A 13,250-nucleotide genomic window follows, 5' to 3' on the forward strand; every position below is an offset into this window, starting at 1 on the left:
TATCATCTTAAAATATGGACGGTTGGGACTTTAAATGAGATGCGATTAGCAATATGCGATTAAGTATAAATATATATATATAATGGCAAATGTAAAAATTCTTACCATAAAGACCAGGCTCAAAAATACCAAACCAAAGAAGCACAAAACCAAATTAGTCTGTCTAACTGTATGTAATTAAAACAGAGGTTCAGTTGCAGTCATTTGCAAATGTCTGGGAAGCTGCAGGCCACGTCACGGCACTCTGTGTAACTGCAGTCCTAACTGTGATTTTTAAGGCCTCCACAGGAGGAACCCAGGTGTGCTAATTATTAGACAGGGAGCAGAAAGCAACATAGAACCGCCCCTGTCTATGGTTGGTCTGGCAAATGAGAGCACTGAAAAAACAAAATACAAAAAACAGGGGTGAAACCAAAAACATGCCTACCAAACCAAAATACCACCAAACTGGGTGCGGACCACATCAAACTGGGTCAGCTAGTCAAAAAACGACAATGCATGAATTAACTTGTTGGTGGTAGATCTGTGGAGGCAATGTGTGACACTCCTGGAATCGCATCTCCATCCCTGGTTAATGTAAAAAATGGGGTATCATCTTTGGCCGCAAATCTTCCATGAAGACCACTTGTGGTCAGACCCCAGACAGTAGATGGCTGTACCTGAGTCCCACTGGTTTCCGCCAGTTCTGTGCTGATGGCACTGCTGGACCTCTTCCGATGTCAAAGGGAAGCAAGCATGTTGCGTCTTTCTATCTGCTGCATTAAGCTTATTTGGCGAACCACTGCGTCTATGATCCTCAACGTTTGCCGAATTTGTGCAAGATTAAGAATTGATGTTGGTTTGAAGCCAAATGGTAGTCACACCAAATATTGATACGATTTAGATTTTTCTCCTGTTAACTCACTTAACATAACCAATTAAAAAAATATATATTTTTGATAGAAATCTTACCTTCACAGCATTTCTCCACACCTGCCTAACACTTTTGCACATTACTGTAGCTTATAGTATAGACATAAAAACGTGCACTAAACCACAATGTCAAAGAGCTCAATGGGTCTTTAGCTGTTCAAAACACTATCAAATAAAAACCATGGTGACAACAAAACTCCTTCATCAGGGCTTGGGAGATAAGAATAAGCACTTCAGTAGCTCAAAAGAAACTATAACTAAATGGATCTACTGCATACTTGATCTGGTGCAAAGCCTCCTTTTGGATTGGAATGCTAACAATTCAAAAGTAAGTAGTAATTAGGAACAATGAAAACCGGTTTGGACTCCGACTTTGTTGTTTGGCACCCAATTGCATGTTTAAATTCTGAGTTGCTTCCAGGTACCCATTGAAGAAGGCCCGTGTCTGAGAGCAGCCTCGCCTGAGCCAGTGACCTAATTTGAGGTTTTCATTGTGTTTGTACCGAAGTGATAAGCACTAAAATCACAGCATCTTTTAAACGTGTTTTTCTGGAATCTTTAGAAGTAGTTCAGCAATGGCTGCCCTTGTACTTCTAACTTAAAATTTGGGATTTTTTTTTACCTTTCAGGGATAACAGTCACCAGGGAAAATGCAGAGGCCTAAAACTTGTCAATGGGGACACAGAAAGCTTTGCCTTTAGTTATGCTTTGAAGTTAAACTCCGGGCAAAAAAAAACCCTTGCAGTGGGGCTATGCCCGCATTGCAAAGGTCAATTGTGAGTTTCTGTCTAGGTGAAAGAAAGATATACTTACCTGATCCACCCCGCACAAGACAAGTCCTTGCAGTTCCTGCACCCCCACACGCTAGGGATCCTGATGTCATCAAGTCCATAGACCTGCTCTGGTTTTGACACCAGGAACAGTCCACTGCCGGATCGGGGGGTGCACTGTTTGCTGGTACAGCGGAGGATCTGTCGAGTATGAGGCATTCTCCTCTCCCCAGGACAAAACAAGCGGTTGACCCGGGCAGTATGGGCACAGCCCAACTGCATGGGAAAACTTTTTTTTACCTGGAATTGGGCTTTAAACATCTGCTTATAATAAATGACATACATAAGGGAAAATATTTATACACAACTGAGGGGTAAAGTAATAAATGAATACAAGACATAACGTACATTATATAAGGTCACCTACAACAGGGGCTAGAAAGCAGAAGTTGCTTTATTAAAGGGGCTGAATATGTAATGAGTGTGTGGGCTTCCTGATGGAGACAAAGGTCGAGCACACCTGTTCAACGAATGTCAGGACAGCCACTTATAATCTCCTCTGGAAACGCAAGAAACAGCATGGCAGCACAACTGGCAGACAGGGACAAAACATTCCATTGGAGTTTACATAGAGAACATGTTCTCTTTTCCTCCGATGGAATTCCGGCGAAATTCCGATGCGAGTTTGGTCGGGCAAAAGCCTGATCTTGCGTACGAGGCATTAGATATAATCTGTACAATTTCTTTATATCTACCACATGCACGCTTAACCAAACACTTTAATTTATTTAAAATCAAGCAGGTTACTTGTACTACATAGTTGTAGGTAGAGCCAAAAGGAGATTGTACGCAGCATAATTGTACGCAGCATAATTGTACACACGATTGGAAAATTCCAACAAGAAAACCGTGGATTTTTTTCCGATGGAACTGTTGTCTCAAACTTGCGTATTCACGTTCACACAAAATTCCGACCGTCAAGAACGCGGCGGCGTACAACACTACGACGAGCCGAGAAAAATTAAGTTCAATGATTCCGAGCATGTGTCGATTTGATTTTGAGTGTTTTTTTTTTTTCATCGGAATTGCATAAAGACGATTGGAATTTCCGACAAGAACTTTTCTTGGTCGGAAAAACTGAAAACCAGCTCTCAAATTTTTGTTGTTGGAATATCCGACAAAAAAAGTCAGATGGAGCCTACACACAGTCGGAATTGCCGACCAAAAGCTCAAATCAAAAATTTTTGTTGTCGGAAATTCCCGACCGTGTGTTTGCGGCATTAGACTGCATAGTGTATGGTCACCCAAAAGGGGAAGCTCCACTTGTCTGCCTCCTCCCTCTCTCCGCTGCCACATTTGACAAGTACCCGCTCCTCCTTCCCCCTGACCATTCACAAAGCGCAGCGTGCATGCGCAGTAGGGATCCGGCTGTGAAGCGGCAAGCTTTCACTGCCAGTTTCCCTTAGCCGAGATGGCATAAATCTAGTTAAATGAATGAAAACATATACAGTTTTTAATACGCAATGTAAAATATTTGACTCAAGTGGATTTGCTATAACCAGGCTGCTTCATTTCATTAATATAATTTGGTTGCTGCAGCTGTTCTCCTCTGTTTATGCCACTAATCACTTTTAATGACATAGCCACTAGCATACAATTAATCTCAGATTTAATGCATTCAATTGCTAGATATTAATAATTTTACAAAACTGCCCTTTACAGTCAATCAGGTTCCAAGCTTAGCTGCTTGTAAATAGCTTATCGCAGATTCTACAGAGACGTCAGATGTCTACATAGCTGTCGCCATACAGTCTGCAGACAAACCATGTTCAGTGTGGACATGACCTGGGCACTTTCCTAGCTGTGAGATAGTAACAAGGATGCCATTTTCATGATGTGATACTTACTTCACCAGATCTATCCTATTATTGATGGCAGCCCAGTGAAGCAGAGTAACATTCTCTTTGTCAGGCTGTCGCACATCATAGCCTGCTTCCACTAGCTCTCTACAGCGCTCATAGATTCCATACCTTAAATGAAAAAGAAAAAAAATGAAGAACAAAAACAACAACAAAAAAGGCACTTAAAATACTGTATACATTTTTTGTTTTTAGGTTTATTGTGCAAAAATTACATAAAAAATAAAAACAATAGGGGATGGAAGAAGAAAAAAGGGGGACAGATTTGTCCTCAAGACAGACAAGTTCCTGTGCTTCACTTCAAATCATCTGGGTTATCCTTCACAAAATGATATGATGTTTGGATGCAGCATAGAGGGGGTTAAGGGATCATACATTTGCAATGCATAAAAGGGGAGCGCTGCTCACAGGACTTTTCAATGCGACGAGTTCACAAGTATTAGTTGTTGCTCTAAGATCAAAACAGTGCCAAGCATGCACTCCATACACTACATACTTTTTTTCAACCTTTCCCAACGTAAATGCTTATAGTTCAGTTTAACTTGGAACACCAACAAAACAGAAACATGCAGTCAACAGACATAGTTTTTCAATGCGATGAGTTCACAAGTATTAGTTGGAGGAATATAGTACAGGACACAGGCAGAATATTTATAGACCATGGGTTATAAGTGTGTATCTTTAGGTGAATGGAGATGGGGGACCCCCCTCTCTCTCCAGGGCCTCCCCTATAACACTAGCCCACTCTGTAAGGCCTCGGGTTAGTAGCATGCAATAGGGAGTAAACTAAGGAATGGAAGGAAGGGTGGAGCGTGTCATTTATTCCCAAGATATGGAATTTACTGGTAAGTCAAAAATTTCTCTTACCTTAAAATGGCTGTACTTCTTCTATGGATCACAGGAGTGCAATTTGTTTTGCACCCTTGTGACCCATTTTGAGCGGACGTGACCACACAGCTTGTGAGACTGCTAGGAACTCTACCCGGGAAACACAGCGGATGGGATTTCTAAGGATCGGTGAGAGAGATTGTACAGCAGAGGGTCTTTTATATTATCAATATATAATATATATATAATATATATATTATATATAATCAAATGCTGGTTTTTAATAATTTTATTGTAAGGGAAATGTAAAATAGTGGTAGATTCAAGAACACCCCCATTTTATTCTCCAGTGTGTCTGCTTTTAGAAAATATATAAATTTGGGGTTTTGTGTAATCTTCCCGCCTAAAATAATTTTTTAAACATGCGGGAAAAAAACACAAAAATGGCCCTGGCAGCGAAAAAAAAAAAAAAACTCTTCAAACACATTTGCAAATATGATTTAAAATTTACAGTAGGCAAGCAGAAAATGAAAAGGTTAGCAAATAAATCATTTACTGTATCCTTTGGTGTCAAAGGTGATTTTTCGAATGAACAAGAGGTAGTACAATGTTCTGTTCACTTAATGTGCTCTGAGCTGGACAGAGCTGTACACAGCATTATTTCTGCATCCAAGGGCACACAGGTTATTAGAAATGACAAAAAGCTTGGAAGACCAAAGATAGAAAGAGCAGAGTAATAATAGGAAAACTATATTGCTTTTATTTTTTACAACAGATACTGGTCAATAAAAAAATAAAAAAAAGTTTGATGAGAGATATATATATATATATATATATATATATATATATATATACACACACACACATACACATACACTTTTTTTTTGCTGTAAATAAAGATGGCCTAGGGCCCTAGGCTATGAGAATATTTCCAAGACCCTGAAACTGAGCTGCAGCATGGTGGCCATGATGATACAGCAGTTTAACGAGATGGGTTCTACTCAGAACTGGCCTCGCCATGGGCGAACAAAGAAGTTGAGTTCATGTGCTCAGCGTCATATCCAGAGGTTGTCTGATCCATGATCTTGGCCAGGTTCAGGGCCTTGGCAATCTAAAATATTTATAAAAATGTGAGGGGTGTACTCACATTTGTGAGATACTGCGTGTGTGTGTGTGTGTGCATATATATATATATATATATTTTTTTTTTTTTTTTCAGAATCTCAGGAGTTATTTGCCATGAGGTGCCATGTTGAACTTCCAGTGACAAGTATGAGAGAGAGAGAGCTACAACATCAAAATTAACACACCTGCTCCCCATTCACACCTGAGACCTTGTAACACTAATGAGTCACACAAAACCGGGGAGGGAAAATGGCTAATTGGCCCCATTTTCACTTAGGGTTCTTTCACACGGAGCGGACCGTTTCTGGGTCCGCTCCGTGTGTCCGCCAAAGCTCAGCGGGGATCTGTCGGCGGATAGGGCGTTCCCCGCACACAGTGCAGGGACCACCCTGTCTCTGCTCCGCTGTCCCCTATGGGGGACCGGATGCAGACAGACCGTCTGTCCGTCTGCATCCGGTCCATCCTGCCTAACGGAAGAAAAATAGGGTTTCTTCCGTTCGGGAAAGCGGATCCCGACTGACGCGGACGCTCCAACCGCTAACGGACGCGATCCCATAGGGATTCATTACAAGTCCGTTAACGGACCGCTAGTGTGAAAGGACCCTTAGGGGTGCACTGACTTTTGTTGCCAGCGGTTTAGACATTAATAGCTGTGTGTTGAGTTATTGTGAGGGGACAGCAAATTTACATTGTTGTAGAAAAGTGATATTTCTTCAGTGTTGTCACATGAAAAGATATAATAAAAGATTTACAAAAATGTGAGGGGTGTACTTTTTAAAATAGTTTTATAGATTTGTTTTCCTCTCATAGATCCTTTATAAATAAACCTTTAATATGGGCTGCTGTAGTAAATGTTTTAATTTCCTATAGTACAGCTATATTATACATACAAAATATATACAGTATATATTTTAATTTATCATACAGGTCCAAGGGTTGTAGCATTCCACAATACTTTATTAGAACGTAAAAGTGTTATTAAACAATTGCAAATGTTTATCAGTTTTTGCAAACACCTTTGTATCTATTTTTTCGGATTGGACTTTTTGATATATACCATGGCTGGATGGGATAGACTGGTTGTACAGCACCAGTAATATAGAATCTACAAATAAACCTTTTTTTATAGGCTATTTCTAGGTTTTCAGAGCATGCTAGACTTTCTATTGAGATATCCCAGCACTCCCTGCTCACTTGTTGACGGCTTATTTTTATTTGTAATCCCATAGGTGTCCATATGTTTTAGCAGACAAGGAGACGGCAATATACCAGGGCATACCAGTACCTTTTCTTGGTGATGAACTAGAGCATGGGTCTTCAAACTATGGCCCTCCAGTTGTTCAGGAACTACAATTCCCATCATGCCTAGTCATGTCTGTGAATGTCAGGAGTTTTACAATGCCTCATGGGATGTGTAGTTCCACAACAGCTGGAGGGCCGTAGTTTGAGGATCCCTGAACTAGAGAATAGAGTCAAGCACCCCCTGCTTGACTTGAACAAAGAAAAACAGACACAAAAATGTTATCCACTAAAGACTTACTGTGTAGCTTTAACAATATCCCATGTACTGTAGTCATCTACGTGACTTTTCCGACCCATGGATTCACTGCTATATCCATGATTATAATGACCCTGAGACTTGATTTCCTATGAAAGAAAAAAAACATATATTATTTATCATTACAATGCATTCATATATGAACAAAGCATAAAAAAAATAAAAGGGAAGGACAGAAACGTGTACATGTTCCGGGTCTATTGCATTTCCTGACTGACTTGTTCCAGCAGTCCTTGCAGTTAGAGCGGTAGTAAAGTTTGCTTGTTTATTTGTACCTATAGGTAAGCTTACCTGTAGGTACAGTAAATATTCCTAAATGTGCAACGTACAGGATATATTTACGTGTGCAGTAGCTGGTGACAGCGTTGCCATGGCAGTGACCACCACACGCATGCATGGGAGCAACAGCACTGCTGCTCAGCCAAACAGTCAGAGCTTGCAAACCTAGAAGGAAGACCAGGTAAAGATGGAAGCCCTGTCAGTGGTGACAGCATGGAGCTGCAGAGCATGCCGCTGGAGTCTGTCATAATGTGCTAGTATATGGTGCATACTAGCCCATTATGACATTACTCTGCAGGGGTCCAACTTTTTATTTTATTTTTTGTGGTTTACTACTGCTTTTTTTTTTACCATGCATAGGCATACTCCTGTGCAGAAAGATAAAGAGCATTGCCCATGCAAAGCTGCCCATACATGGATTGAAATTCAGCCAGTTCACCAGGGACCAACTGAATTTCCATCCATGTGTGGGCACTGCAGTTGATCTACAGATCGGCTTACATTCAACCATCCTGTCAAATAAAAGCTGCAGCTCTGATCTGTGTATTCTGAAAGCAGAAAATTCTCCCCACTATCAGAATACAATAGCGCAGCGAGTAAGATTCCCTTCCATCCACCTTGAATGTATGGATGGGGAAATTAGTTCAGTTTTTGTCTTTTCTATCAGCCCACTGGCTGAAGGAGACAAATCTGAACCATGCATGTCCAGTTTTATTAAAGAGATTGAAAACTGTACCACAAATCTCAAACAATTGACTATACCCTCTATGCAAACCCCTGAATATCAAAAATTACGAAAATAACTAAAAAACAGAAAGAGCTGCTGTCCTACTTTCGAATGCGTCAAAATATGTAGTACAATGAGGAAAAGGATAGCGCAAATTTGCCAAATCTTACACGATGTGTGCAAACCTTCATAAAATATATCCTACTACCATTTGTGCAAAATACACAAAATAATAAATACATTAAATATATTGTGTAGCCCCCTGTTCCTAAAAATGGGGCTATAGTGTAAAATGTGTTTTTGGCTGAGCTGTAGATTTGATTGTATATTTGGTTCTGTTCTAAACTTGACTGAGTTGTGCATTTCTCACTGTTGCCAGTAGGCGTCATTGGTACCACAGGACAGTGTGAGAATTACAACTACGGTAAGTTGAGCTGTAATGAATATTCTTGATATCGATGGGGTGATTTGTCTATCAAAGTTTCCCAGACAAGGGGGGAGGGGCTGTATATGACGCGCACAGCGGGGAACGCAGCTATTGAATTGAAAGCTGTCATGTTCCCCGCAGTTTGAACAACGCAGCGGTTCCTCTCCTACCCAGCAAAGGTCGTCTACAATAGTGTGGGGGAGACCAGATGGCGGCGGCAGCAGGGACTCTCCTCTCCTTGCTCGCCCCCCCCTGCTCCCAGGCAGCCCACACTCGCCTGCCCTCAAAATGTACTCGCATTTTGCGAGCAGGCGAGTGTAAATTTTGAGGGCTGTCTAAACTACTCAAACAGTGTTGCCAGCGGATGGCTTAAAGGTTCTGACACTGTGAAGCTAAATCCTATTCTACCAAGCAAAAATCAATGTAACTAGCTCCTGCCTGCCAAGTCTGTGAGAGAGGCTTGTCCAGAAATTCTACCAGCCGCTAGGATCCATCTAGTGGCCATAATGCAGTATTTTTCCCCGATTTGTGCTGGCTTGTTTTTTTTAACAATAGCATAACATTCAGGCCTCATGCACACTGGACGTTTTTACAGCAGCCGTTTTTGGCAGTAGACGTTTTTTCTCTACAGTCAATAAACTCTCCATCGTGTTATCCTATGTGTCCATGCACACATAGGCTGTTAGCAGTTTTGTGCAGTGGCGTTTTTGAGCAGTAAAAAAAAAACCCCAAAACTAGTGGGTTCTGAGAGACGTTTTTCAGCTGTAAAAACGCTTTAATGATGATAAACGCTGATAAACGCTGATAAACGCTGATAAACGTCACTCACCAGCGTTTAACGTTTTTGATCAATTGAAAAAAATAAAAGTTTTTCTTCAACAAAAACGCTAATAAACGCTAAAAACGCTATTGAAAAAAACTTTGAAAAAAAGCTGAACAACTCACTGCAAAGCTACTGGCGTTTTTATAACGTTATTTTAACGTCCAGTGTGCATGAGGAATCTGCAGATAACATTTTTCCTGGATGAATAGCTGTACAAAGCATTTTTATCACTCTCACCTTTCCTAATTACATGGGATGTGTATTACCTAGACCTCGATTTTGTTAGTCACAATATAAACCAGGTATTTTCTCCTTTAACCCCCAAAAAAAATAGGAAGCAAAACCTTGTATTTGAGAGTGGAAAAAAAGAAAAGAGATGAACAGTTACAGTTTACAGGCACAAACATGATTAGAGAGGAAATAAAATAAAGAGCAGGGCTTATACAAAAAGCATTAGCCCGAGCTGTGCCTTCAGAATGTGGGTCACTTTGATTTCATACGAGTGATCCGATTCATTCAGCTTTTATTTTCATGGATATTCCACCAACACAGTACCATATTGTATGCGCGGTGTCACCGAAACAAAATGCAGGCTCGCTCCTAATATTATATGGAACATACAGGCGTTTAAAGCGGAACTTCGGGCAAAAACATTTTTTTTTATTTAAATCGTAGCTCAAAGAAAGCAACTTTTTGCCTTTTCCCTGTGGAGACGTGGTTTAGATTTTTTTTTAATATATATATATATATATATATATATATATATATATATATATATATATATATATATATATATATATATATATATATATATATATATATATATATATATATATATATATATATATATATATATATATATTTATTATACATACATATACACAGTACAGAGCAAAAGTTTGGACACACCTTCTCATTCAAAGAGTTTTCATTATTTTCATGACTATGAAAATTGTAGATTTACACTGAAGGCATCAAAACTATGAATTAACACATATGGAATTATACATAACAAAAAAGTGTGAAACAACTGAAAATATATTTCATATTCTAGGTTCTTCAAAGTAGCCACCTTTTGCTTTGATTACTGCTTTGCACACTCTTGGCATTCTCTTGATGAGCTTCAAGAGGTAGCACCCCATCACTCTCCTTCTTGGTCAAATAGCCCTTACACAGCCTGGAGGTGTGTTTGGGGTCATTGTCCTGTTGAAAAATAAATGATGGTCCAACTAAACGCAAACCGGATGGAATAGCATGCCGCTGCAAGATGCTGTGGTAGCCATGCTGGTTCAGTATGCCTTCAATTTTGATGAAATCCCCAACAGTGTCACCAGCAAAGCACCCCCACACCATCACACCTCCTCCTCCATGCTTCACAGTGGGAACCAGGCATGTAGAGTCCATCCGTTCACCTTTTCTGCGTCGCACAAAGACACGGGGGTTGGAACCAAAGATCTCAAGTTTGGACTCATCAGACCAAAGCACAGATTTCCACTGGTCTAATGTCCATTCCTTGTGTTCTTTAGCCCAAACAAGTCTCTTCTGCTTGTTGCTTTTCTTTAGCAGTGGTTTCCTACCGTGTTTCCCCGAAAATAAGACGTACTCCGAAAATAAGCCATAGCGGGATTTCATCCCCCCGAAAATAAGACGTAGCGATGGCGTGTCGAATCCCCGAAAATAAGACGTAGCGATGGTGTGTCGTATGCGTAGTGGCGCGGGCGGGAAAACAAGACGTGATGGGCGTACTGTACTGGTGCGGAGCTCAGGAGCTGTAAAGAAGTCGTGCAGCCCTTCTTATCTGCTCCACGGTATCTCTAAGTGACCGGAGAGGTGTCGGCAGCCCCATAAATACGGTAAGGTCGGCTCCATACTGTTGTACCATACTTGCTGGTAAAAAAAAAAAGACGTCCCCCGAAAATAAGCCATAGTGTGATTTCTGGAGGAAAAATAAATATAAGACGGTGTCTTATTTTCGGGGAAACACGGTAGCAGATATTCTACCATGAAGGCCTGATTCACACAGTCTCCTCTTAACAGTTCTAGAGATGTGTCTGCTGCAAAAGGTGGCTACTTTGAAGAACCTAGAATATGAAATATATTTTCAGTTGTTTTACACTTTTTTGTTATATATAATTCCACATGTGTTAATTTATAGTTTTGATGCCTTCAGTGTGAATCTACAATTTTCATAGTCATGAAAATAAAGAAAACTCTTTGAATGAGAAGGTGTGTCCAAACTTTTGGTCTGTACTGTATGTATGTATGTATGTGTATATATATATATATATATATATATATATATATATATATATATATATATATATATATATATATAATCATGAAATGTTCATTCATCCAGAGCTTTTCTAGAGAGATATAACCTCACTTCTTGTCCTGCCACCAACATTTTACCTGACAGGAAGTGGGTGTAACGCTGAGGTTTGGATAGTTCATCTTGGTTGAACTTGTGTCTATTTTTCACTCAAACTAACTATATATGTATGTAGCATATCCAGAAAAAGTTTATCTTTAGTAGAAGAGAACTCTGGTCAGATTTTCGTTTTGGTCTGCGTTATTGCAGATTTTCCCTCACTTCCTGTCTTGGGAAACCATTGTCAGCAGGACAGAAAGTGAGGTTCAAGTGATTGTAAAGGTTATACTGTATTTTCCGGGATAAGACGACCTTTTGTACTTAAAAATATCCCAAGAGTTGGGGGTCGTCTTATACCCCGGTACCTGCAATGCAGAGTCAGTCAGATTGCGGGCGTCCATTGTTTAAAGGCTACGCCGCCTCCTCGTCCTGTTCCGTTATAGGCGGAACACTCAGTTTCCCAGCAGAGCCTGTGTTCGGTGTTCCGCCTATCACGGATGTCCTCTCATCCTCGGCCTCGGACAAGAAGATCTCCGTGATAGGCAGAACACAGGCTCTGCTGGGAAACCGAGTGTTCCACCTATCACGGAACAGGACGAGGAGGCGGCACGGCTTTTGAACAATGGACGCCTGCAATCTGACTGACTCTGCATACAGGGATAAGGCATGGAGATCTGGAGATCGGCACAGTGAAGTAGGCAATGGGCACAGTGAGGTGTGTCGGAAGGGGGTCATCTTTTATGGCGAGTATATCCCAAAACCATTTTTTTTGCTGGAAAATTAGGGGGTCGTCTTATACGCTGGCAAATACAGTACTTACCTGCTCTGTGCAAAGGGTTTTTGCACAAAGCGGCGCCGATCCTCCTTTTCTAGGGTGTCCCGGCGGCGCTCCTGACCCCTCCTCTTCATCAGATGCCCCCACGGAAAGACGCTTTGCATGAGGGCAGCCATGTGGGCATGCTCCCGAGTCCTGCGGCTGTGTCCATTGACACAGACTGCAGGACTCGGCCCCGCCCCCTGTGTCGCTGGATTTGATTGACAGCAGCGGGAGCCAATGGCTCCTGCAACTATAAATCTACCCTATGAGGACCGAAGACTGCAGCTGGAGTTGCTGGGCTGGTTGCTGGAACGATTGGGTTCAGGTAAGAAGAAAAAGGGGGACTCTGGGGGGCAGCTGCAGCGCAGAAGTTCTTTCGCCTTAATGCATAGAATGAATGAAGGTGAAAAAACTTGAGGGTTTACAACCCCTTTAAATCACTCAGAGGCCCAAATAGCTGTAAAAACTCAACTGGCGCTTCAATGCTTTCCCACTGTGTAAACTAAAACAGCACAATCAATTTGAGCCCATGTTGCAACATGCTATAATGTATGAAGAAAACACATACATTGCAGCACAGTGTGTTCTTGTATGAATGGGCCTTAAAAGGATTTTAAAAAGGCACAAGTTTTTTTACCTTCATGCATTCTATGCATTAAAAGTAAAAAACCTTGTGTGGCAGCCCCCCCAAATA

At 41.0% G+C, this 13,250-nt stretch overlaps 1 protein-coding gene across 1 annotated transcript in view; it reads right to left on the reverse strand.

Moving 5' to 3' along the window:
• ZDHHC17 (zinc finger DHHC-type palmitoyltransferase 17) overlaps positions 1-13,250 on the reverse strand; it is a 78,717-nt gene that overhangs the window by 54,822 nt on the left and 10,645 nt on the right. The window contains exons 2-3 of the mRNA XM_040343959.1: positions 7,095-7,201; positions 3,590-3,712 (exon numbers count right to left, since the gene is read on the reverse strand). Coding sequence (XP_040199893.1) covers positions 3,590-3,712; positions 7,095-7,201 — 230 coding nt within the window. The remainder of the gene's footprint in view (positions 1-3,589; positions 3,713-7,094; positions 7,202-13,250) is intronic.

This window comes from Rana temporaria, chromosome 3, assembly GCF_905171775.1.
Source record: "Rana temporaria chromosome 3, aRanTem1.1, whole genome shotgun sequence".
NCBI classification, from domain to species: domain Eukaryota; kingdom Metazoa; phylum Chordata; class Amphibia; order Anura; family Ranidae; genus Rana; species Rana temporaria.